Consider the following 27,223-nt stretch of genomic DNA (forward strand, 5'->3'; position numbering starts at 1 on the left):
GCCTTATTAACAGAATAACTTTAATTTATTCTTTCTTTTAATTTCAACTGAATCAATTATATTGGGAGCATAAAGAAAAAAACGGTTACTAAATCGAAAAATTGTTTTTACTGTGGTTTTCATGGTGTTAGAAGTTCATTAAAAATGCAAAGGCAAATTATTTCAGATTTTAGAGTAAGTTTATCCTATGGTGGCATTTTTGTAAGACAATACAACTGCTCTAGGCTGAAAGCTTCTGCGTTTGGCTTTCATCATGGCATTCTGTGAAATGAATCCCTCTAAAATCAATGATGACTGAATCAATGAATGAAAGTCAGAATGACTAATTACCAAGAAAACTGCTATTCAAAGGGATCACAACTCAATCCCATAATTAAAAAAACCTCTAATTTGTTTCTCTCTCTGTTAGAAATTAAAATAGTATGGGGTCTCTTACTAAAATCAACAGATAATCTGAAATGAATTTCTGAGCGCATTGTATACTTCACAGGAAGTTTACTGATTAAACACATTTGTTATTTTCCAGTTCTGACCACACTAGGAGTTGTTTTACATATGCAAGCAGATGATGTAAATTTCTTCTACCATAATAACAGTGCATAATACAGGTGAAATGTTTTAAGAGTGAGATTCAGATTAGACTCTAATTTTCAATTCAATCTCTGCAGTCATTCTTTGCGTGCAGCTGAGGCTGGTAGAGACATAAAATTTGTATTATCTAGTAATCTGCTTGAAATAACTAGGTGATCTCTGTCAGTTGAATTTCAGCAACAACAAATGACTCCCCACCTTGATAGTTTTACTGCCAGGCCAAAATTGTATTTGTTTTAGGAACTGGAAACAGACAGCTCCTGATTTTAAGAAATGATCACCCATCATTAGTGCCCTTGAAAACACCAGCAGAGAAAATAGGTCTGAATGTGGAACAAAATATTTCTGCAGGAAGCAGAAATAAAACAATAATATAGTTTTAAAACAACATAAACAGAGAACCTGCAAAGCTGCTGTAATTTTTCCAGGCTTCTTTCAGGTTTGGAATGGAATGAAGGGATGTTTATGACAAAATGTGTCCCAGTAAAAAAAGGTTTCCTCATTTGGCCACATCAAACACTATTTAGAAATTAAATTAGGAAGCTGTCACAGGGTGCATGCATTAAAGACAGCCTTATAAGTCTTAAATGTTCAAGTTTGTTGCATGTTTTATAAAGCAGGGGCCTTTTATAATAAATCTTAACTATGCAATAATTCTTTATAAATTAAGCTAGTCATTGCACATCTTAAAACAGTCCTGAAGACTCTTGAGATAGTCCAGTGGTTGACATCTGCAAATAAGATGACTGTTGGGTTGTTTTGTTTTTGAGGTTTTTGTTTTGGTGTGGGTTTTTTTTGTTTGCTTTTTTTGCCGGTTTTTTTTGGGGGGTGTGTGTTTTTTTCCCCCACCCCCCTTGAAAAGAGATTTTGTGTGCAAAGGTGTTAAAATGAGCAATCTGTGATTCTGCATTAGTTAACTGTAAATTCAGTGTAGTTTATTCTGTAATTTCCCTATGGAAAACAGCAAGTCTAGAGAGTTATTCAGCTTTTATTTTAAGTGACGTTCATAACCAGAAAGAATATTTTCAGTCTTTGATTTATTTCCACAATTTTAAGCTTAGGTAATGTCATGGTACAGCACCTAAAACATTTTAAACTTGGATATTGCAATCATGTTATTAAAGGTAAGGGAACGTCACTGTGTTTTTTCTGAACTTCACCTTTTGACTAAATGGAGATAAAACTCCTCCCAGAACTTCCGTGGAAAGCATTGTAGGCAACAATTCCATAGTTCATCTATGTTCGGTAAAATTACTAAGCATATTTTGAAAATCTCTATGCAATAAGGAATAAGCCCTGACAAATGGATCTGGCATGACAGGTGGCATCATTTTTTTCATGCCAAATTACAGCCTTAAGTAAGGTAAAAGTAGATAGGACCCAAATATTCCCTGCTGGCTCATATGCTGCACTTTGCTAGGTTAAGCAAATAATTCATTTAAAAGAGAAGGAACATGTAGCTGACTGGGGGACTGCACTGAAAATGCACCAAATACCACAGAAGCTAGATCATAACCTCATGCAACCCCAGAATTTTTATTAGTATTTTTTTTTAATGTCCTTTTTAATAAATGTTTTCCCCTACGGATCATCTAGCTAAAAAATTCTGAACTATTTTTCTCAGCCTTTTGTTTTCCTCTCTCTGTGCTTTGGATCAGATGTTACCACTGCCATTCCACCAACACTGTTGCTCATACCAGATACGAGCTTGGTTTCTAGTCCCATAATGAAGCACCTGCATTCTTTTTCATCCAAAAGGGCTATAAACAGAATTCTAATCCAAATGCCATCCAGTGATGGGTGACTTTCCTCTTTTCTGCCTCTTGGAAACAACTATCCAAACTTTTTAAATACTGGTTTTCAAAGGCCACCATGTGTTCATAAATAAGTCGTTATTCATTTCAAGTATTACTTGTTTTTAAGAAACAGCGAGGAAGGCTGGAAGTTCGCAGCCATATCTTTCTGCAGCAAATGTGTCATTAACTTTATGAACATCGATAAGGAAAGTCTTGTTTTTATTGGTTTCTCAAACTACAGTTGTTTCATTCACTGGTTTGTGTCTACAGCTTGGATGGTATCTTTAAATGCTTCCTCTAGGATTTTTACAAAACACAGATAAAGTCGGCAAGCATTTTGATTGCCTTTTATGTCTGCAGCTAAGAAAATGCTTGGACATCTGTTTAATGAGTCGGCTGAGGCTGTGTTGGTAGCATACCATTCCGCATCTCCCCTAGTCACAGCGCGCAATAATCCTGCACACATATCACCGGCTCAGCGACATCCCTCGGCCGCCTGCCAAATCTCCCATCAGACGGCTGTTTGCTTACCTATGTTGCTTGATGGGCTGGGTTCCTCTGTCGGGAGACAAGGCCTCTGGGAAAGACTGAGGGCCTGAAAAACTAGACTCCATAACTTTGTGCAGAATAGGCCCAGGATGCCTATCTGTTTTTGAATACTGTAGCACAGAGAATAAAATTAATTAATACACAAAAGGCAAAGTACATTGATGATGCTATTCAATCAGAATTCATACTGGAGCAGGGTAAGGAGCACTCTAATGCATTTTTAAATTAAAATTAGGCATTGCAGGTAATAGGTTCATTCACTATTGTTTACACAGCAGAAAGTGCTGCTACTCATTATCCCCCATTACCTTCTCCACATCAAAATGATGATATCCGCATTAGTAGCAAAATTACTGACTGATCTGCCCATAATGATAGGGAACACTGATCCCTTTGACTAAAAGCCTGTTTTCGCGACTGTCCATGCAGAGACAGAGATCACAAAACACATATCACAGGACGGTCAGCACCTTCTTGGGTCATTTGGTGATCTCAGTCAAACCCTGCTTTCATCAGCATGCATGACTATGAGAACCAAACTGAGAAAGCATTTGTATCATCAGGTAAGAAAAATATGCGAATCTTATCTGTAGAGCAAGATATCCCTTCTGAGTAAGTCTGAAACTTTTGACCTGGGAGTATCTGTGCTAGTAAGAACAGTGTAAACATAATTCTTGTTGTGACAGTTGTAGGCGTAGGGCAGGCTCTGGGCACACAGGGAGGCACAAAGGTCTGTAGAGCAGACACCGGACATGAATGAGAACAGAATTCCTTCTTCTTGCTTTGTGATTCAACTGAAAATTCTACAAAAATGGTCTCTGATCCTGAATGGAGCCAGAAATTCAAAGTATATAAAAAAAGCTGCATTTTGGCTTGGAAGTAGATAGAATCAGTGTTGTTAGTGGTTACTGGGTGATATGTCAGATAAATGAGAGCTTAACCCACATTTCCACTCAGGTATGAAAAATACTGCACCTTGCAGATTTTTATTACATTGCATTACAATGACCTGCACTAAAAATAAATGGTCTATTTTTCTTTAATCCATTTCCTTCTGTATTGAGTTTGTATCTTTAATACTAGATACCTAGAGATACATGTTATCTTTACAATAAACTAGTATTGAGGAAGCTGTAATGTGATTAAATATTTTAAACAGAAAACGCAAAATAAAATAATAATGATCTTTTAAAAAATCACAGTGGTGAAAACTGCCATGCTATGATGCAATAGGATAAACATTTGTGGAGAAGATAGGAAGATTTCTTTCAAAGTACAGTTCTTCATAATTATTTTGTTGTCTAACAAATGACCAATAACTCCTTAAAAATACAGAATTATTTTCTGATTCTCACTTATTCTTATCTACATTTCCCCAGACTTCAGCAAAATCAAAAAAGAAAGTCATACAAGATTACTCTCTTTTAAAAATGGGCAATTTTGGTCCATCTACTCAGACTTATGACTGATTTCTATAGATAAAATAACAGACCTTCCAATTTTTCTCCAGTGCTCTCCTCCCTCTTTCTGCTGTGTGAAATACCCACACAAACACGGCTCAAATCACTGCTTACGTGCTTCTGAAGGCAAAGCTACGAGAGTGACAATATGCAAAATGTTGCCGCATGCATGAAGTAAACACAACTGAAATAATAAGAAGAAACATATTCCACTCTTATTTCTTTCAGTTACTATGATCTTAGTTGTCACTTGTAAACGTTGCAGATAAAATATTCAGACAGAAGTACAATTTTTAAGGTACTCATGTCTGTGAAGGTTTTAAACTTTAATAGTTATCTTGCCAGCTACAGAAATGAAACTGTCTTTTATTTCTGACCTGAATAAATCAATTTGAGCTATGTAAAGAATGGGTTGTTAGTGCCAGGAAGCTATTTCTATCCTTTTTTTTGGTGTTTGTTCATGATATTAAATTGATGGTCTGAATGGCTTAGAAGACCATGAGTATGAACTGAATCATAACGGGTAATTAGAGATAAGCTGCATCTTTTGCTACATCCATAGTTAAAGTGGATGTGGGCTGCAGTGATGGTATAAAGGGGCTTTCCTCATCACAGATGAGGAAAACCGGGACCCCCAGAAGCTGCTCCGATGCTGACCAGCAAACTACACTGCAGGTCCAACACTCAGAACCACCCAGTCACAGCCTGCAGAGGAGATTTTTGCCCCCTAACCAAACATCTCTTTTATGCCATTTTCAGATAAACTACTTACCAGTTACCGTAACAGCCATAACATTAATTACAATGACAACATGAATCACAATTTAAATTGAGGGTCTGAATATACAGAGAATTTGAACAATGTAATTGAACTTGTTTGGATGTATCACATTTTTCATACATTTTAATAGGTTTAAACATGGTTGGGTTTATTCTCCTTTAGCTTAGCCATAATTGCCACATCCTTTCTCTGAGACCTTCTCTGGAGAAAAATATCTTCAGATTTCTGTGAGGAGCTGATGGCAGTATCAGTTTGTGCCCCCAGAAGTATGGTGCAGGATTAGTCCCCATCCGTATCCCAATAGAGCCCATCCCACCACTTCCACAGCCCAATTCTCATCTGGGCTGAGCTCTTTGGAGGCCTCTGACCATTGCGAGCTGCTGAATATTCAGCCATGTTGGAGAATAAGCTGTGAAACACTTTCAAAGGACTGTTCCAGCAGGTTGAAAGCATCACTGAAAGCTTTTTTTTTTTTTTTTTTTAATGGTTTATTGTCTTCTTGCCCAATTATTTGTGCTTGTTTGAGCAATTACTGAGAAACACTGATGCATATGGCTAAATAAATTAAAGAATAATGATAGCATTTTAAAATAAACCATTTTGCAAATCTTCAATTTTTCATGGTTTCGTGGAGAAAATCATCTGTTATGTACAATTACTCAACTCCCTGACAATAAAATTCCACTCCCCGCTAGTTAAAGCTAAGCAAATCTGCATAGGCAGCCTGGGCTAGGAGACAAGAAAGCAGCCTCTGCTGCTGACCTGCTATACAACTGTGAGCACGTAATTCCCCTGCTCCATGCCTTGTATTCTTTATTCTATAAATGTAGGATCGATGGATAACAAATGCCACTCAAGTGTGACAGAATAGCTTGACACTGTTGTCCTAGTATTATGCAAAACAACACACCCATCCCTGCTCCCAGCTTTTCTTAGCTCTTCCTCCTCCATGACTTGCCTAAAATAGTAATAAAAAAAGTCCAGAAAACCATGCAGCACTGGAAGAGAGGTGATGCAGGGATACCATTTCAAAAAGGACCAAGAAGGCAGAGGGGTCAGTTTTAAAATTACATTCAGAGCGAGTGCCTCAAGAGGTAAAGAGCCAGTGATTTTTCTGGATGAGTTGATCTTGCACAAAAGTCCATCAGGTGGTATATTTAACATCCTTTCAGCTGTTCCCATACTCTCCTTATGTTTCGTTGTCTACAGTAGCTCTAGACTAGCCAGTAAATTTGAGTTTGTCTATCCTGGCAGCTCTTCCTAAGTAGTCATGTGGTGCAGAAATGGGAAATTTGCTCTTGATCTTGCCTGATAAATCACATCGTAACTCAGGCAAAACCACACAGTAATCTTTTAAAAGATTTAGGTGTATCTATTGCTCAACATATATCAATCACATTTTTATCTCAGTGACTAAAAAGAATTTATTTCCTATTACTATCAACAAAAGGCAACAAGACACAAAAAAAGCAGTTTTCCCCCTCATTATAAGAATAGCAGAAACCTGGAACTGGTGATTGCAAGCTATTAGAAACAAGTGTAGTGAAAAGTGAAACCACATGCTACAGCATGAAAAGCATATTAACCACCTCCAAGGGAAAGTGGTGGGGAATTAATAGATCCACTTAGTATGATGGGAGAAGGTATTAAAATCCACAAAGGTGAAAAAGACCACTTTAAACAACAATGACAACTAATGGAATCACTAAAGGAGTGGCAAGGTTTCTTTTTTTGTTGCTGTTGCATGACATGTTTGTCAAGTTATGAGAATTTAAAGAAACCCTCAAGTCAGCGTGGCAAAAGGAGCTAGTAATCAGGAGCACAATTAAGGTTCATGAATACTGGTGAATTACGGAAAAACCGGAGGGCCACAGCACCTCCTCTTGCCCCTTGCACAGGGTGTAGGAGGGGGCACAGAGCACTTTCTAAGAGGGGCAGCTGAGAATGACAATTGACTTCCTTTTGCCTATGAGGAATCAAACTGCTGCAGTCTTGTGGAGCACATTCATTAAATACCTCTCAAGGAGAATATAATCTCTTTGGGAAGGGGAACATAATACTAGGAAGTCCAAAGTTTCATGCATTAGGTGAAATAAAGCTGAATCTCCTGTGTACCTTCAAGATCCTGTATTAAAAACTAGCACATCTATCTCTTTCTGACTGAAGAATTATAGCAGGATTACCAGTGCATTAGTATCCAAATCCAAGATGCCAGAAAACCTAGCAAGAAATTAAGTGTGTTGCTGCCAGAATATTTGGAGAAAGCAGCGGACTTTAAGAAAGTTCAGGAGAAATACTAGGAGCTGTGTTCAAACAGTTATTTATGAATCCTGCTTACAGTATACAGTATTTTCCATCTAATCTGTATCCCAAACAAAATAGTGGAATCAATACCAAGAGAAATAGACTCAGCACAGGTGAACACAATTACCAGCTATGAGCAGCAGGAGTTCGGAGAGAATATAGCTGTCCTGACAAAATCCAAGCTTTTTTTATTTTTTTTATTTTTTATTTACAGAATCACAACTGAGCAAAGGAAGGCAGTGGAGGAGATGTAACGCATTTGAGTGTGGGAAGGAAAAGCATGTGTTACTTCAAAACATTGTCAATGCAAAGAAAGAGCTTCATTCCCTGCAATATAGCAAATGACAGGGAGGCATCCGTGTTTTAACTTGGATGCCTAACTCCTTGTGTTCTTCCTCAGCCTCAGGTCTTGCTGAGGGAGGTGCGGGGATGTGGCCATTCTTTCTTGCTTATGTTTACCCTCCTGACCAGAGAGGGCAAAACCCCCAAAGCCAGTAACTTCTTAAATGAATGGAGTTTAAAAAACCCTACATTTTTCAGTTGGCCAGCTCTGTTTTTTACCCCTGTATATCCTGTTGCTTAATTTGAATATCCACATCTGAAAGAGCAATCCTGCCATATGGAAGTTTAATGAACGTGGGGGAATGTCCAACACTTCAAATCCATTTCTTAAACACTGTCTTTTGAAATAAGGATTGTTGCAAAGTAACTCGTAGTCTAGGATGCAGCAGGAGAATTCTGATACAAATGGAAAGTGTTTTAAAAGCAAATATTTAGAGTTTTTAACCTTGTATATGGTTCTTATGAACACACTAATGTAAAGAAGCTTTAATTAGCATAGAGGTGGGATATCATGGGGACTGAGGTCCAGTGTCCTTTTCTTTCTGCAGTAAGGCAAACAGCTGCAACTAAAGTGAGTTAGGCTAGAATAAAATGTAAAATGCAAACTTGTAATTCATTTTAATACTTGGTTCAAAAATGAAATGTGTAGTTTTTCTGTTAACAGCAATTTTGATACATTCACATGGCTTCTCTCATTTTAAAAATATTCAGAATGGGTGTTGAAAATAAGTAATAAATAATAATTCTTTCCCTAATATCCAGTCAAGGGAAAAAGGGAAAAAAAGGAATGATAAGTAGTAGTAGATTGGTCAAACTCTTTACAGCCACAAACCACTTCAAACACTATCTGCTACACCCTGGGTCCTGGGAAATAAGTAAAACCTCGTTCTAGAGCAATTTGGAAAGATCAGTGCATCCTTTACTAAATGTAGCAACCTGAGTCAAAATGTGATGCCTTTTTCGGAATGGACATTATTCGAATAGTCATCAAGAATAAGGAACCCAATGCAACTATTCTCAGGTCTACACTAACATATTCTTCTCTATAGAAGAAAAAAGGAAGGTGAACAACCTGAAAGCAACACCAGGTCCATTCAAAACAGGCAGAGGAAAAATACAGGACAACCTTTTAGGGAAAGAGAGAAAGGTGACATACAAGCACGACAGTTTTCCCATGCAAGAGGAGCACTTGGAGTGGGAAAAGGAACAGCTTCCAGTGTTCCATAAACCAGAATGCCTAGCCTACAGAAAATAACTCCCTTGATTTATTTACATTTTTATTGGCTCCTGGAAATGAAGAGAACTAAGATTTCTCCACAGACCCCTGTGGGTGGAGCTGCAGATGGAAACCACAGAGAGGTCACCTGCAGGCAGTGACGGGCAGAAAGGCGGCAGCAGAGCCGCAGGAGCGAGCGGTGGGCGCGTTCCCCTCCCCACACCACTGCCTGGGCCCTCCCTTTCCCACCCAGCAGATACACCCGGGGCAGATCTCTGGTCTCTGATGGGAAGCCACTCAGCCATTCTTACAAAATGCCATTTCAGAGCTCTTTTCTGCTGCCTTGCCATACGCCTTGCCCTTTTTTTCCCCTCCAGTCTACCAAGATTTGTAAATATTTCATGAAGTGCCTACATGCGTTCCTGCACTAAAATCTTGCTAACAATAGAAACCATTACTAACCTGTGCTGTTATGCTACATCCTGCACAAGGTCATTCTGTTTCTCTTCCTTAGTATCTTTGCTCCCAAAGGGAAAATGCATTAGTGGCAAGAAGAAAACAGCTGCCTGCAAGCAGCCACAAGAAAACGGTGTTAATTACCAGCACTGATAATGCTGGTCTGAACAGCATTCAAAACCGAAAAGCAAATTTGGATTAAAAAAATAATAATAATGTTTCTCAATTTTTAGTATCTGGAATTTACAAACTGCTACTTCAGCTATTATGGCTACTGTTATGGCAAAAGAAAAAGACTTAAATAAAGCTTGTTGATGTGTTTGTCAGCTGCTCAGAAGACATCAGATAGCTCATTGTGATCATGGGATGACAAAATATTGCACTGAACTACAGTGAGAAAAAGGCAAAGAACATAAGTCTTAGTGTTAACCAAGACCTACTTTACGTGTTAGAATGAAAGGATCGCAAAAGTTCTTTACAACTCTACCTTTTGTTGCCATCATTACAAGCCAAAAACGCTCCCAACAGCATTTATTTTTACGGGTTAGAAGTAATATGTGACTGAATGAACTGAAAATGAAACAAAGAATTGCACAAAGTTCCCTAAACAACTGTGATTATGTCAGTTTAGTGAAGCTATCCTCCTTCTCAAAATAGCACATTTTTCCTGAACCACAAAGCATATCATGACCACAGTGGTGCTCCTATAAAACAAAACTTCTCATGAACACAAGCAATTCTTTGACAACTCCTCTGTCATAGCATGGAGGCTCTGCTTACTCTGAATTGGTTAAAAGGGCTTATACTTATTTCTACATTAACTGCATGTAAACCAGAAGTTCAGTCATCTTAGGCTAAGTGGGCATGAGAGTGCTCTCTTGTGCTAAACTCCCATTATTTTGACAGAATCTGGAAAATAAGGTAGCCAGCCCTTTAAGCAAAGTTAAGTTACTTAAAAAAAAAAAAAAAAAAAAAGTGTAGCATTTAGAAAGGCTTCAAGACATCTTTTATGATTTCCTATTATATTGCTACCAGGATCCTTCTCAGTTGTTCTAAAGACTTTGTTCCAAATAAGACAGCACTAATTGTGTGTGACCAGGGAGAAGAGAATGACATGCATTGGAAAATACCTTGCACCCAGGGCTAAATAAATTAGTCCTCTTCAAGTTCCTTATATCAAATGAGCTTTATGCATTTCATAATTGTGAGATTGTATTAACTTATATATAACTATACACAGAAAATTACTAAATAATTTTCAAATTTAGTTTGAACAAACTATTCTCTTTCTGGTATTAGAAAACCCCTTTAACTCAAAACCCAGGAAAATGAGACGTCTGCACAGTCTTGCCTTGGGCACTAGTCTACATGTATAAATGTAATTCTAGATTTTGAATTTACTCTGAATTAACTTAGACAGATCTCTACATTTTTTCATGCAGGTTCATTAATTATTGGAAGACTTGAAATCAGTTAAGATCAAGGACTCCCATCTCACCTATAAACCACACATATGCGCCAAAGTATTGCCAGAAACTATAACAGTAATTTCCACTGCTGGATGCAGAGCTAGGGGGCTCAGCAAACTATATTACATGAACAAAATGTACCAGCATCCATTGAAATAACTTTAGAAAAAAAAAAAAATAATCCCTGCTTGGTGTTTTCTATTAACAGACCTGATAGAAAACATTTTATGAAAGAGGTGAGAATTCTTGTTCCCATTGCTCAGATGCTAATAGCAACATGGCGATGTGCTGCCATCAGCAGCAGGAACTCAGCCAGGCTATTAAGTGTTGTGGCTGGCAGGATTACTTACATTTTGCAGCTGGACTCGGCTTTGTGCCATACACTCTGACTTTGCCATCATGCTGGAAGCATTTAGGCTGTAGGTTTTCCTATTCTGTGTTTCTTTCAGCTGTTCATGAATTTGCTTTGTTTGTTTCCTGCAGAGAGAAATAAAATTCACGTAAGAAAAAGCTAGTTTGATCTTGTACTATAGCCATGATATTTTTATAGCCATGGTTCTCTTTGTTCAAAACTTCACTGTATTAGATTAACCAGCTGAGCTCATTTGCTAGCGTCTAATAATTTCAGTGCAGTGGTCATTTTCTAGTAAGGCTGAAGAAAGGAAAAAAGAGCTCTTCTATTTAAAATATCTTCTATTCTCAGATTACTGTAACAGCATGCCAGTTGTTTTAGTGCAGAATTTCGTAAGATCATCTATTACATATTTAACAATAGCTTGCAATAGGCCCGAGTATTAAAAAAGCATTGACACAAAAGAAGTGTCGAAGAATCAAAGATTTCTGCTAGCTGATTAGACGTGACCTGTAAGCCAGTATCTTGTATAGACCAGCTTTTACTTACATGCTTAAACCTGGAAAAAAAAATCAGAATGGTATCTGAGGCTGCGTTTTTGACATATTATACTATGATCTGCAATGTCAGAGAAAGGAATACCACAAGACAAATCACTTGCAATGTTCAGGATATTACTACGGTATTAATAAAGGCTTTCTGTTTCTGCCACACTATATTGACAAACTGAGTTTTAAAGTTCTGTACCTGACTGAGGATATGAGGCAGCAAATTTTCATTTAAATATTTCTTTTATCTTCTGCAAACAGATATCTCAGCTGGGCAAAAACTCTTAGAAAACTATATTTAAGGTCTTTTATCAGAGTCCATTCTTTCGATAAGCTACATTGTCTGAGACTATCAGTTTTAAATTATCGTGAGAAATAACTCCACAATACTATTTTAATTCTTTTCTTCCTTCCTGTCCTTCCTTTTTCTCCCCAGCAGATACATCTCCAGCAGCAAACCTACAAAGGCCTTGGAAACGATTCAGCAAGGTCAAGGACTCGCCAGCAGCAGCAGCGACACTTCGTTATGCCACCACAGCTTTTGGAAAGCAATTGGCATGGAGCCCGGTTTCAGGAGGAAGTGATTTCAGGAAATGTTGATACGAAATAAAGGACATACAGTCTTTCTACAGTGAAATTTGAAATTTTAGCAAAGAAGCTTCAGCAACATTTTTAAAAATTTCTGCTGATGTTGATGCTGAAAGCCTTGTGACATCGTCAAGTCTGACAGCATCTTACCTGACTCAGGCCAATGAATTTGACACTGAATGTACTATACAAGTAATTTTAACTTCTTTTAGTGGAGCTTGTGTCTAGTGCAGTAAAGTGTAAGAAACCAGAAGAAAATTACTTAAGTGGTTAAGGGGAGAGAGTGTGAGAAAGGACAAGTTCTCTCAACATGAAAGCAAGCAGTGCAAAGTGTCACAGTTAGATATTCAATTTTAATAATATAGTTTTAAATATATTAAAATAAATGAGATTTCCTCTGCCTTTAAGTCTCTTAGTTCTGAATCAGCATTGCATAATTTCAGCATTTGCTCACATTCAACAGGCCATAAGCACCTGCACAGAAGTAGGTATTTGTTATAGCACGTTTTCTGAATCCAGGTATAAACTACAATAAATCTTGGACCCTGTATGTATCTTTTATGTTTCTATTAACATCCTATTTTGAAACAGCATGGCAAATGGAAAAAAAATAATTACATTGTAAGCATGTTACAAATATGAGTGGCATATTTTGTGTATAGCTAAGCAGATCATAACTAGCAAGATTTATGACTATGGGTGGGTGAGGAAATAATTTCTGAAGTCCAAAAACTTATTAAACTTTCAAATTTGTTCCTTAACCAAAACAACTTGTAAAGTTAATATCAGAATAATCTGAATAGATATATAATCTGAAGGACTATAGTGACAAATTAAATTGGTTGACTCAAACATCTCTTTTAAAAACATTTTTTGATATCTACTGATTTTTGAAACCAGTGAAATTGAATAATTTAATTTGTAAAATTAAAAGATTTTGGAATGCTAATTTGGATTTATTTAGAAAACTTGTGTTTCGAGAACTGTTTCTACATCTATAAACACATCTAAGTAAACTGGAATATTCAGCTTCACTGCTGCAATCCTTAACATTACAATTGAGATTCCTGAAGACAATTTACTGAGAGAAACAATCTAATAACTAATTTCCTTTTATGTTCATGCAACCTAACATTAATATTAGGTTTATGCATATTCATTTTGCCAAACTAGAGGATGCACAGTTATAAAACTAGAAATTATGAATAATACAAAGTTACTTACCGACTAATATATTTATTTTATAAATTTTGTTTTCAAAACAAATGGGCCTTATGTGTTCTACTTTAGAGCTATTTGGCAATAAAGTATTGTTACTTCAGCAAGAAATAAAGTCACTAGTCATTTATAAAATTCTAAGCTATAAAGAGCAGCCCATTACTGTATGCTCCCTCTGTTGCTGACACTTACAGCACTTTCTTGATTACCCTAAAAGGAATAATTTAAAGGGCACAGTGTTTAATTATAGTTCTAAACTTCCTCAGATTGAATTTATTTTTAAATCAAGACTTTTAATTTAATGGTACATAGGGAAGTGATCTTTCTAGCAGCAGGTATTGTCAGACTAAGAAAGCCAGGGTCAGTGCCTTCATGGAAAATATATTTTATAAAAGGTGCACCATTCAGGGGTCCTGTAGCTGTAAGTAGTATGATACACCAAATTAAACCCACGGATTATGACCCATGGAGGAGGAATTCTTTGACAACTCTTAAGCATGACCAAGACACATCTGCCTGATGAAGAAGCTCCTGAAAATGTGTTGCCTAAAAGCTAACATAAGATAAGGGCAGAGGCACTCTAAATTTGTTGGGTTTTACATCCTTAAGACACTGGTCAACATCACAGTTATGATACTGTTTTATGCAGCCTCTATGCAAGCCAGTCTAGACACTCTAATATATTTTTTGGACAGTTTGCTAGATAAGCCACAGCCAGTGAGTTAGGGATTGATTGGTACCTTACCATTACTGTGTTTCATATATCTGGTAAGGCCTCTTGACTGAACAGGAGGTGCTCATTTTCTCATTACTCTTCAAACTTCACTTCCAAGAATCTGGCATAAGCACACTTCAGCTCTTCCCAGTAATTCTTAACTAGCGTATTTATAATGCAGATGAAAACCCAAACCGAACACCACCACCTCCTGCTGAGATGCGAAGCGCTACTGCCCTGTGAGTTCATCTTTGAACTATTATTTCTACTCATTATTTTTAGACCTAGCTCTCCCCACCACCTCATCAAAGTCACAGTATTTTGAAGGCTGTTCCAGTCCAGCTCTACCGCTCCCTACAGCAGTGCAAAACCAAGAGAGGCACAGGTGAATAACAGAGGGACATTTTATTCACACCATGCTCAGTTGTTGACTACATATTCTTCCAACTGACAATCCCGTTCTACCTATTCTGCATCTGTCTTTGTGAGCAAAAACTCCAAGCCTTTCCAGGAAGAACAGGAACACCTTAATCTCTCTCTCTTTCTTTCTTTCTTTCTTCTGCAGATCCAAAATGCATAATGACATTTCTAACTCAGTGGCAAAATGGCTGTCTCTGCTCACAATTTATGCTATAACCAAGGAGTCTGCAGAGAGGAAGTGTTCTGCCACAGCATCCTCCCACCTAGCACCACTGCCATATTCTAGGTCCAAAGAACGATTAAACAAAAACTCTCAAGACATTATAACAGGTAGGAGTGTTAAGGTGAAACATGAACCAACTAAAATCTTCACTCAAATCGTGCACAAACTTCCCCTGAACTTTGAATGAAAAAAAGGGGTTGGGGGGTGGGGAGGCTTGGTGACTTTTCCAAATTTTTTTTTTTTTTTTAATAGATTTTTTTAAAAAAAAATAAAAAGTAGTCCTCATCAGATTTCCTACTCATTAAAATAAATTCTAAAAAGGGGTATTCAGGTAAGCATCCAAACTCTTAAGTAGTGCAAACCTCCACATTTGATGCTCAGTCACCATGACTAACCTTATGCAGGTACTATTTATATAGATATGTGTTCTCTCATTAGCTCCAGCTGGAACAGGAATGAAGGATGACAACCATACAGAACATATTTATAGATACAGCGGCACTGACAACCATGTCACGTAATTGCTATGAGGTTTTTGCAACTCAAATTACACACATAACAGTAAATATTATAAAATAATGTTTGGCTAGGAAGATAGAGAATAGAGTGCAAAGTATTTCAGTTGAAAATAGTTTACTACAGATGATTCCACCATACTCAGATAGGTCAATGTGCTTGTGCAATACAGATACTCATTTTGCAACCACATTAGCAGTTTACAACTACTAACTACAGGTTACAGACATCTGCAGAGAACTTGTCTCTTACTGCATTTCTAACTTTACTTTCATTCTCATCCTACAGAAACAAAAGGGACATTCAGGGATATGAAATGAAATGCAAAAAGGAGATGATATGTTTAAACTTTATTTTCAAAAGAGGAAAGCGATTATCGCACTGATAGTAAAAGACAAAATTTTTATTTAAAAAAAAAAACAAAACAACCAAACTGGAAAGGACACAATCTCTTCTTTCTTGATAACAAAAGATAGAAACAAGAACACATTACTTTTGTTTACTTTTTTTTTCTTTTTTTTTTTTTTTTGACTTAGATAGTGTAGCTGGGGAACTGTTCTATCTATTCAGAGATAAAAACAGCTTCAAAAGGAGGCGAGAAACTGAAGAATTGTAAAGCCATAAAAAGGACAGAAGCTAAATAACAAACACGCTAGATGAAGGCTCTTACTTTGTTTTGAAGTAGAACGCTGCACAAAGCATGCCCACTACGACTATGCCAAAGACGATACAGGAAATAGACAGCACCTGGCGCTGGTACACTTCTTCGCTCTCTGTGAACAGCAAAATTGAGAATTATGAAAGCATCAGAAAACAATACTTGTGAAAAGTGGATTACAGCACATCATGGTTTCACTAATGATGGACAGATAGGAGAGATCTGGAGGTCTGGCTTGGCCAGTTCCTCAACAGAATGGATGCTTCTCTGAACCTCTCATCTAGATAACGTTCATAGAGTTGTGGCCTCCTAGGAAAGTTTGAGAAAATGGTTCTAATACACACTGAGAGATACATAATAATAAAATTCAGGGTAGCTGAATATCTTGTCTGCCCTACATGCTATTTTTCAGCTATTTTAAGAAAGATTCTACTGTCAATAGGATAAAGAGCCCTACAACCATGGAGTTTTTCTGGCTTAAGGCAAGATCCATCAAAGCTCTCACAAGGTTCCACAAGATTCAGAGTTCTTTATCTACCCAAAAATTCTAGGTTTTTACTTTGATTGAACGGTGATTACAATGCCCTACTCCCATGTCATTCCCTGTACCTGAAGCTTATGTACAACATCACCGTAAAAAATTAATTCAATCAACTTGGATGGAACCCAATGACTACTATGCTACAATGCACCAGATACTGTTTTCATGAGCCTACTTTTTTAAGAGAAATTTCCTTAATAAATCTCATAATCTTCTAATGAATTTTAAAACAGGAACAAAATGAAAGTAAAAAAAAAACGAGCTAAGAAAACAAGAGAAAACACTCATTCATGACAGCAGACAGAAGCTGATAGGCAATTGGAGTTTCACATGCTCAATTTATCAACAGCTCCTCGAGCGTTATATTTTATTTTTATTATTTCAACTCTTTCTCTAGTTCAAAGTGCTAACATGATAAACAAATTGTAATTTTAAAAAATCAGTTTCTCCACACATGCAACATACTAAAAAATATTTTCATTCATATAGTTTAGGTAGAAGAGCAATATGTAGGGTTATCAAAGCACAGTACAAGCACTGTACACTGACAAACCTACATTTCCTTTCTAGGTTTGAGATCTTCTGTGCTGACCCACCCATCAATATGAATACCAGACACATGTCAAGCAGGTGATGGCAACACCAAATTCCAGGTTCATAATGTTCGGGTTTATAAGAAGAAAATATCGTGTGACAACATCAAGGTGAATCTAGGCAAATACTGAAGAAACCTACACCCAACTGGAACTTCAGTCAAATATTCTTGGTGTTACAATGACTGAAGACTATATACAGTATCCTAATCACTACCGATTACAAATTTCTCAAGAATTAACATCACAGTGCTGTTACAAAGCATTTGAAACCTTTAGTCATTTGCCTCTTGTAAAAGCCACAGTCCTTTTTCATAAGCTATTTCAAATTAATTTACATGTACCAAATCTTTATTTCTTAATTAATTCTTTACTTGCTTACTCAAAGACCACAACAGTGATTCAGAAGCCATTTCTAAGCCCCCAGCTGCTGTGGACTTTTTTCTTTTCATTTAAATTTGAAACTCTAAAAGTATTTAAATATTTAAAAATCAATATTTAAAAGTATTTAAATATTTTAAAATAAAAAGAAGTTAATACAGTAACTTACACTTTTTGCATGTCTAAAATATATCTGGAAAGGTTTTAATTCAATAGGAAATCCTGATAACATTGCAATAAAACTGATTCCAGTAGAGCTTTAGGCCCATTCCTCATCGGCATGTATAAAATTTAGATCTAGAGAGTAAATCCTCATTGGCAATGAACTAAATGTTTGGGGTTTAAATTTGTTTGTTTGTTTTTACTAGCCTGTGTGCACAGTTATCCACCTTCCATTTCCACTGCACACAAAGGACTAATCTTACAAATTTTGAATTCTTATGTTGAGATGGGTCACTGCAAATAGTTAACGGATTATCCAGTTCAGCAATTGTTAATCTATACTGCCAGAATAACAATTTCAGCACCCACTGCCTAAGACCACAACTAAAACATACATACTTATGAACTGTAATTTGACTCAAACATTGCATATAATTAAAAAAATATATATTTATTAAGAGAAACTGATTTAAGTCGTGTCAAGAGGCTTAATTTTGCTTTTCTTTTAACCTAAGTCCTCATTAAGTACTTTTTTTTTTGAGAAATGCTGAGTTTAATGCAACTATGGTCTTTGTCAGTCCTCAATAGCTGCCACTGTCTTGTTAAAGATGCTTTAGAATACATCTTACCAAGATAAAAGCAATTCAGAGAACACACAGTCTTATCTTGCTGAAACAACTATGTGAAGATTTAAATCTTTTGTGTAGTCAGATAAATCCCTGTCACTAGCTTTCAACACATGCTGATCAATACTTTCTTTCCTTTTTCTTTATTTTGTACAGTGCATATTTAAAGAACTACTTATTGATTAATGTTACTCCATTTCTTTAGACACCTTTGTTCATTTTTTTATATCCTTTAAATTTTTATTTATGTATTGGACTCCACCATTTTTTGTCTCCAGCTTCTCAAAATATAACAGTTAAGCATTCTTTCAGTCTCTAATCTTCCATATCAGATGCTTTTTTTTTAAAAAAAAACAAACACCTTCTTGCTGATAGAAATGTAATCTGTGCCTCTGCAAACTTTGAAGGTCTTCTCGTTGTTGCCTTGATTTAACCTCACCATTGCTCTAAACACATCTAGCACAGCTGAGATCTTCTCCAGCAAAGGTGTACTGAGTAGGGCCTTTAAATAACACGGAAGGCTATCGCTAAGCATTGCAAAGTAATTTTGCTGTCACAGAACAGAAAACTGTAGAAATTCAGCCTGCAGAAATGAGAAGAACTGAAAATTCCTTCTCCTTAGCTGAAGACGTGCATCAACTTGTGCATATTTATATACTGAAGCAAACTTCCCAAGGTAATGTAAAGTGTGACTGAAATTATGTCGTCTCTCTTTATTCACATATATTCATACATTCCTTGTGAAGTAAATCATCTTAATTCCATTCTATTGAAATAAATACTCTAGGGAGAAGATTCCTCATTTAATGACCAGGCAAGAAAATATTTCAGCTCAAAACCAAAATATAAACTGCTACAGATATTCCTGGATAATCCATCTGAGGAGTTAAGACCACAGAACATGAATCCCATGAAGCATTCAAATTATACAAAACACATAACCTATACCAACAGAAATACAACTGCAGACCGCAGTGCTGAAAAATAACAAAGTAAACTGTTTAGATGCAGATTATTTTGTTTAACAAAAATTATGGCAAGAAAGATCTTCCCAGAACATAAAAGACAAGACAAACATCGGACGTGAAGCCTGTTGAAAGGCTGGCTTCCCATAGACAGGTCTCCATTCACTGCGTGTCCTGTTACATGTCTAGCCTATTTTTATTTAAACTATGGATTCTTTCTTATTTTCATTGCTGCTACAGAATTGTCTCTCTTCATCTCTGTCACATCATCCCCCTGAATGTAAGCTGCTTGTGCCTTAAGTGCTCCTTTTTCTAAGCTTCTCTCACACATTTGCTACCATTAGGAAACAGAATGACTACTGGCGACTCATGAAAGCAAAGTTTCTTTCAGCACTCACATCACAGTCAAACTTCATCTGTCTGTTACTAACAAAAAAGTACATGCCATATTCCAGGTATGAGGATTTTGGTTTGTTTTATTCTCCTGCTCTTTAAAATTTACTTTTGAAGGCTGTCATCTGTCTGCTTTATGCATGTGGGAAGACCCACTGAAGCATACACATAAGTCTTTAGAGGATTAAAAAGCACAGGGTAGACACATTTTTCTCATGATTGTTACTTCTAAAGGATATGGTAGCTTTATTTGCGTGAATAAGGTGAAACTTGTCTCTTCTTTGTGATTTTACTATAAAAGGAAGAACACTGGTACAAGGTCCCCGAGAAACAACCATGTATGTTTCTAACCATATTATGGAGAAAAAATGTTAATTAATAGAGATTATGTTAGACTTTGTTAGCACCTACATCCACATAATCATTACTAGCCACAATTACTGGATCCTCTAGTTCTATTGTGTATTTTCTGAACTCACTGAAGTATTTTTGAAAGGTATTTCAAATATGAAGAACAGCATTGTGCATGTGGCCTAAGCAAGATGATAACAAACCAAAAATAGTAGCTTCCCCCTTGTGATGCTTATTTCAGTGGCTCTTGAATAAAATCTCAATATTGTCACAATCACCACAGAGAATGATTATTGAATAGTCAAACTGAGCCAACTGAGAAATTACCACATTTACCATACGGATGCATTACTTGAGCTTTGCTCTATAACGTAAAAAAAAGAAAGAATAAATGTTCAGATGATTTTTCCTACTGAAGGTTTTACCCCCAACCCAAAACCCACCACAACCCCTAACAGCATGCAGCGTTCCCTTACCTTCCTCACTCCCCTCCCCTAAATGGACCCGCTCTGCATTACTGCAAGTAACAACATGCTATAGAATAAATATGGAAAGCCCAGTACCTTGCTATTGGTACGTATGACGAACAATTGTTTTCCATGTGCTTTCTCCCATCAATAAATGCCCATGGAAACTTTATGAAAATAATTCTATGACTTAGTTTTCACCAGAAAATTTAGAGATGTTCTTCACCTTTTCCTCAATCCCTGTCATTTTTGAGTTAACAGAGGAAGTGTGGCCTAATGGATAGAACATAAAACCAGCTTGTCCTCAACAAATTACAAGATAGCATGAAGGCAGGCTTTTTTTTTTTTGCTTTTTTTTTTTTTTTCTGTCCCCATGTGAAAACTAAGGCATGCAGGTGCAGCCAAGTGGGCACTGTCACCTCTGCTGTAACCTCGCCACCACACACTTTTTTCACTTCCCGTCATTCCCTGCCCATATATTTTCTGACCCACTATTGAGCATACAATACTGCAATGTCCTGCAGAGCCAGTGCCTTGCTGTTGAGGTGAATCTCAATAGTATCGTTTGCCACTTACACTCTTACTGGTGACCTGCATCCTCAAAGTCCCATACACAACAGAGATGGACTACATGGAAACCCCATACACAACATCAAGATTTCCAATAAAATAAAGATTCCCATAAGTTTAAAGGTAAAAGAGTAGTTAAAGCATATTTCTCAATATACTTAGATTTATGTGACAAGTGCTGAACTATATACGGTATTCTAAATTTAATTCATGAAGTGAATAAAAAAAGCCTGTATGTTCCACAAAATCTGTGATTGCCTTCAGCATCAGACTTCCAACTCTCCCCAGAGTTTTCTCTGTTCTTTCACTTGCAAAACCTGCCATACAGATACACTGCCATATGCTGTAGCTTGTGCTAAGGCAGAATGATTTTAACAGCTGAAATGCTACAAGCCACGGTTCACATTTCTTTGACCGTAGCTAAGTTGAGACCCTCGCTCTTTCTGTAACCATGAAGATAATATTGCCTCTTCCATTTCAGTGAATAACATGATAAAATTTAATATGAACATATTAATCTCTAAAGGAATAAAGTCTCTGCAAATAAACCTGTCCCAGATACTTTTGCTTCAATGTCTTTAAGATCACATACTTCATATAAAATACTATGTTTTATTCTAATTCTCAGCTACCTTTATTAAGGACTGAGTTTTCTTCCTTCAACTTTTGTCCGTCTACGTAGAATTTCCCCTGTATAAGGGCTCCAAAACAATTAGGTTCACAAATTAGGAGCAGAAGTTTGTATCTGCTGTCGTTTACAGAAAGGGCAGAGTCAAGGTTAATTGCACAGATTCACATTTCAAACTGGAACAAGAGCAAGCTGACTTCTGCTGGCTAGAGTTCATAAAGCATTTCATAGTTTCGATAGTGATTCTCTCTTGGGAAGGACCGTTCGATGACTCTGATTGTAACAAAGATTAACAAAATACATTTTCTTCTTGTGGAATACCTGTGGAACGTCCACAGCTGAAGGATCTTAATGAGAGCAAAGTGAAATAGATGTAGCCCATTATATAATTGCATGATATTATACATTGTTTGACTACTGGTATTTAACAACTAGTGAGATCATTTTTGGCATACACAGAAGGCAGAAATGGGAGGCAAGAGTGTTCAACCTGTTTGACTGACCTATTTCGAGTACTTGATTCTGCAATATTAATGCTGCATTAGTACTAGTTTTGCATGGAATATTAAAAATGAAGCAGTGAATAATGTTTTAGACTCATGATGAAAAGGGATGCAAAGGTATGTGCTCTAACCCTGAGCTCTCAACCAGCTATTTTAGGTTGGTGAGTGAAAGGTGAAAACTTATTTAAGAATTAATGAACCAAAATATCCTGAAAAATTATTTCCATCAAACACATCCTTGCAACACCCCACAAAATAAAATGAGCCAAAGAGTGGAGAATGCTCTGCAGATAAGAAAAAAAGAGAGGGCAACCTTACACAAGAATATCTAGTGTTGTCTGTGGTTACAAGAGGAGTGAATGTGCCAATATTCTTAGTAAGTGCTACTTTTTATGAAGTGGAAATTTAATAAGTACTTTTAAACAGCAAGGTCATGACTCTGAAGGTAAATTAATTTTAATTTCAGTTTCCTAAGAAATAATAATTTCCTTTTATTTGCAGGGAACTTGCAAGGGAATGTATCAGCTATAACCACAACTCAAATCTAACAAAATTTCAAAGCCTTGGTTAAGTACATTCAGTGCAACATATTTATTAAATCTTAGGCTTGAAATAGCTCCATAGGCAGCTAAGAGATGAGAGGTAGATTTTTTTCTTTCTTAAGAAAAAGACTGGTTAGGAGCTTTTATGTATTTACAATTTACAAGTAAAACAATCCAATTCTATCACAAACTTGATCTATTTTCATTCTGTTTCTAAGATGGATAAAGTCAGCCATCTATCAACAAAATTCATTACCTAAGTCTCATCAACCTCTGTGTGCGTGTGCTGATTTTCCTTTTTGAAATAATCAGTTTTAGAATTTTATAGCAATTCTAAGCTCCTATAAGACCTTCTATTACTGCAAAAATTCACCCAGTAAGCTAACCTTTACTACATTATTATTACATAATAGGAATAAGAATCACATATGAACCTTGTTTTAATTTTTGATACAACCTGAATATAAATGTTTTAACTTGAGTTTGTTAAGTATAAAATAAAAACAAATATGAAGGCCATTCTTCCTCTCTCATCCAACTTCACTTCCAGTCTGGATATAGGGGAAAAATAGTTACCTAGTTAACAGAGGTTGACAGCTAAAAACCTATGGTAATATTTTAGACAACGAGCACATTGAAAAAAACTTACGATACAAAGAGTAAAGCTGTCTAAACCCATGATCTTCTGGCAGTAATCTCCCTGCGTGATGGTTGCCTGCATTTTGGCTGATGTGTGAAAGGGATGAGTGACAAAGGAACAGCCCCCTAAGGAACAGCAGTCCTGAAGGAGAGAAAGTTGGTATCTGGTGGACAGAAAAAGAACCCACTAAAAGATCTGAAACATTTTATTTCTGTTTTACATTAGACCACCGTTGAGAACATTTCTACTAAAAACACACCAGGTCACTGAAGAAATAGTATCATTGGTAATATCTGGTCAAACCAGCTACACCTAAACAAGATGAACTCCTGCCATAATCTCATGGAAAACTCACAGCTTTGAGATACAAAGCTAAAGACTTACTAAAGCTTTTCTTGGGCAGTAAGGATTGCACATGGTCCTATATGCTGTGGTATTTCTGCAAGTTGAATTGCAACTGAGAAATGAACAGCTCTCAGCAGAAAAGAGCTGGGAAGCAGCAGGCATTTTCAAAGAAACCATGTCCCTTTTTCCCAAAAGGCTGCATCATGTCGGAAATTGAGGGGGATGGGACCCCACAGCCTTTTTTTTTTTTTTTTTTTTTTAAAAAAAATCTCCTATTGTTCGGTGCAGAAGGGCACTGACCAACAGTGATACTCCAGTCACCAAGCCAGACTGATCCAATTTAGTTATAGCTCAACCAGCCATCAGCAATTAGTCCCATAAGCAGTACACACCAGTTACTGGTTCCTGGACACCAAAAATACCTTTATTGCCAGAAATTAAACAGAGAAAGGGATTGAGAATAGCAAGAGAAAGTAGACACAGGTGAATAGGAACATCCAAATCTTAACAGCACGATGACGCAGAACAATTTGCCTCCCTTGCTCCTTTGCTTCTGAAAGAAACTTTAGAGTCCAACACCTCCTCTTTGCTTTCTGTTTGTGTGCAGTCACACTGCACAAGAGAGAACCTCAGCATCAATGCTGTGTGAGTTCTTTTCCTGGCATGATGGATGGCATGAGTAGTGGCATGGAGAAGCCACCAGGGACGGGACAGCACTAGCAGCACAGCAGCGGTGACTCATGTAACCAGCAGAAAATTAATAGATATGGAGTGGTACCAAAGAAGTCAACTGCAAAAATACATTGACGGAAAATCCCAGTGGGACAGCTGAAGGTTTTTAAAGCTTTGCAGCACTCTGCAAGTCTATGTAGTGCAAAACCTTCTCATAGTACCATAAGAGCTAAAACTAATAGCTACTGAGCTAACAGCTAAAACCAATTGTGTTTTAGTTTCTAAAACCTCTTGGCTAACAGCTAAAACTTCATGATCTACAATCAAGTCTTACTCGTTATGTCACCTCTGCTTTCTGAGAATCACAGTTCCAAGTAGCTCCAGCTTCTACTGCAGGTCCAAGAGATGCAAATGCAACCCTTTAAACAAGGTCTTTCATCATCAGATCATTCTCGGTGACAGGACTGTACTAAGTCAGCAGGCAAGGAGGGCATGCAAGGTGCTCATAATTTAGTTTCACAGCCAACACCAACCAAGCAGACAGGGTGCACAGTTTCAGCTACCTTTCCATTGACAGCACTGTTGACGATTCTCATATAATGGTTTGGAAAACATTTGAAATTTAGGTACGAAAATCCACGTAACTAATACTTTATAAAGTCTGAATGTTACCTGCTGGTCTTCCATTGAACAAATACATTTGCAATATTTTCTTTATTGTACAGAAAAAAGCTTCTAGTCTTTCACAGATACACAAAAAACTACAAAGCATAATTTGCAAAAGCTTAAAGATTGGAAAATAATATACTGTTTTCTTTCTTTTTTTTTAATTAAATAACATTATTTCCAGAAGGATTTAGTTTTGGTGGGTTTTTTTGGTTTTTGTTTGTTTTTCAGTGGGTTTTTTCTTGATGTATATTCTTCAAGGCTACCAATTATTTGCCAGGTCCTAGAGACCTTTCATACCATAGGTTTCCCACAGAAAGTATTATTTCCTTGGTCTCTCTCTGACAGGGTATGTTAGCTCCACAATTCTGTATAACAGTCTTAAGTGGAGGGGAAACGGTATAGTATGCTGCTCCAGAATAATGACTCACCCTTTTTCCTATCTTAATTTTTGGCTGCTTCTTGGCACATCTCTTTATCTTTCCTCCCCAATTTTGGCATCTTCCTTTCTCTTATTTTTTTTTACTGTAAATCTTATAACCAAACACAGTTCCGCATTTAAAAAATATCTTTGCTATCACGTTTCCCCCCACACCATCAGCATGAAAAAGCTTCCAAAGTGAAAATTCCATTCAGCACTCATTCTTCTTGTAATATAACCTTCTAATTCTGCAAAGTCAATACTCAGCCGAGCTGTGCCACTCTCCTGAGGCCCTGGTTCAGCCACACTTTGGGCTGGTAAATGGAGGAAGCAGAGGGAAGGACATTTAGACATAAGCCTTCTGCATGAGTTATTGTAGTGTATCAGGTTTCTTAAAATATATAATATATATATGGACTAATCCAAAGACTGTTAAGTCCAATAGGTGTTGGATCAGATACATAATAATTGCACTTTGAATAACTCCATAAAGACACTTTTTGAGAGGTTTATTACATAAAAATATTATGGCTTTATAATGCAATAGCATTTAATCCTGCCATAGTAATTCCTCAGCTGATGAGGGTTGTTATTCCTAAGATCCTAAGCATGGCTAACATCGAATATAATAATGTCTTAATTTCCCAGCTGATATTTTATTTGATCTCCGAGCTTGTATTGCTATTATCAACAAAGCCCTGTCACTGGAATTTCCCCCACAGGTGAGGCTCCTATGTTCTAATATCTCGCTCACTTGCTAGTATTGAACATTCCACTCAAATCTTGAGCTAACATCAAAGATGCCCAAAGTGTATTTGACAGTTATTGTTGATGGCTACATTGTCAGGAGCTCACAGTAAGTCAAGCAATGTTATAATTAAGTGCCATCTCTGTTTTGACTGCTGCTGTTTTAACCTGGGTGCTTTTATAGATTTTTTGAGGTTTTTTACAAAAATACGGTGTGAGTAGTGACAGAAGAACCATAGAAAATAATCATTAATAACTTTGAAATATTTTTTGCTTTTCTTCTTCATACACTGAAACAGAAACGTGGTGTTCTACCTGGGCAGGGTTTGGAGGGTGAGGGCATGGATAAGGACAAGGGCTTACTCAGCTGCAGGACGGTGTGACAAAGGACACTGTGTTACTGCTGAAGTACAACAGTTTCTGAACAAGACTCTGCAGGCACAGAACTACATATTTTATGCATTGCCTTTGGTTTGTTCCAAGTACCAACTCCTTGACCATGCTTCTCCTTACAAGCCAGTGCCCAGGGATGCATGTAACGGCAAGGAGAGAGGCTGCCAAAGGGAGTCAAAGAAGCGTCCTTCTTCAACAGAGCATTGTGTCGATCTGTGTTCACCTTGAAGCCACCCCCACTCAAAGCTCCCAGATACAGAGAGGATTAAGGGACTGTATACTTGTGCACCCATTACTTGTTCTGCCGATTTTCTGTACCTTGTCCACGAGACAGTGGAATTCAGAGAGATATCTGGCTTGGTGTGCACTGTCCCTCATCTCTACAGTTGTACCAGCATCCCCCTCACCTTGTCAC

At 37.0% G+C, this 27,223-nt stretch overlaps 1 protein-coding gene across 2 annotated transcripts in view; it reads right to left on the reverse strand.

Moving 5' to 3' along the window:
- Positions 1-27,223, reverse strand: part of NRG3 (neuregulin 3) — a 421,294-nt gene that overhangs the window by 16,287 nt on the left and 377,784 nt on the right. For both annotated transcript variants that reach the window (XM_040607376.1, XM_040607375.1), the window contains exons 5-7: positions 16,215-16,317; positions 11,315-11,441; positions 2,919-3,046 (exon numbers count right to left, since the gene is read on the reverse strand). In XM_040607376.1, coding sequence (XP_040463310.1) covers positions 2,919-3,046; positions 11,315-11,441; positions 16,215-16,317 — 358 coding nt within the window. The remainder of the gene's footprint in view (positions 1-2,918; positions 3,047-11,314; positions 11,442-16,214; positions 16,318-27,223) is intronic.

This window comes from Falco naumanni, chromosome 9 (assembly GCF_017639655.2).
Source record: "Falco naumanni isolate bFalNau1 chromosome 9, bFalNau1.pat, whole genome shotgun sequence".
Lineage (NCBI taxonomy): Eukaryota > Metazoa > Chordata > Aves > Falconiformes > Falconidae > Falco > Falco naumanni.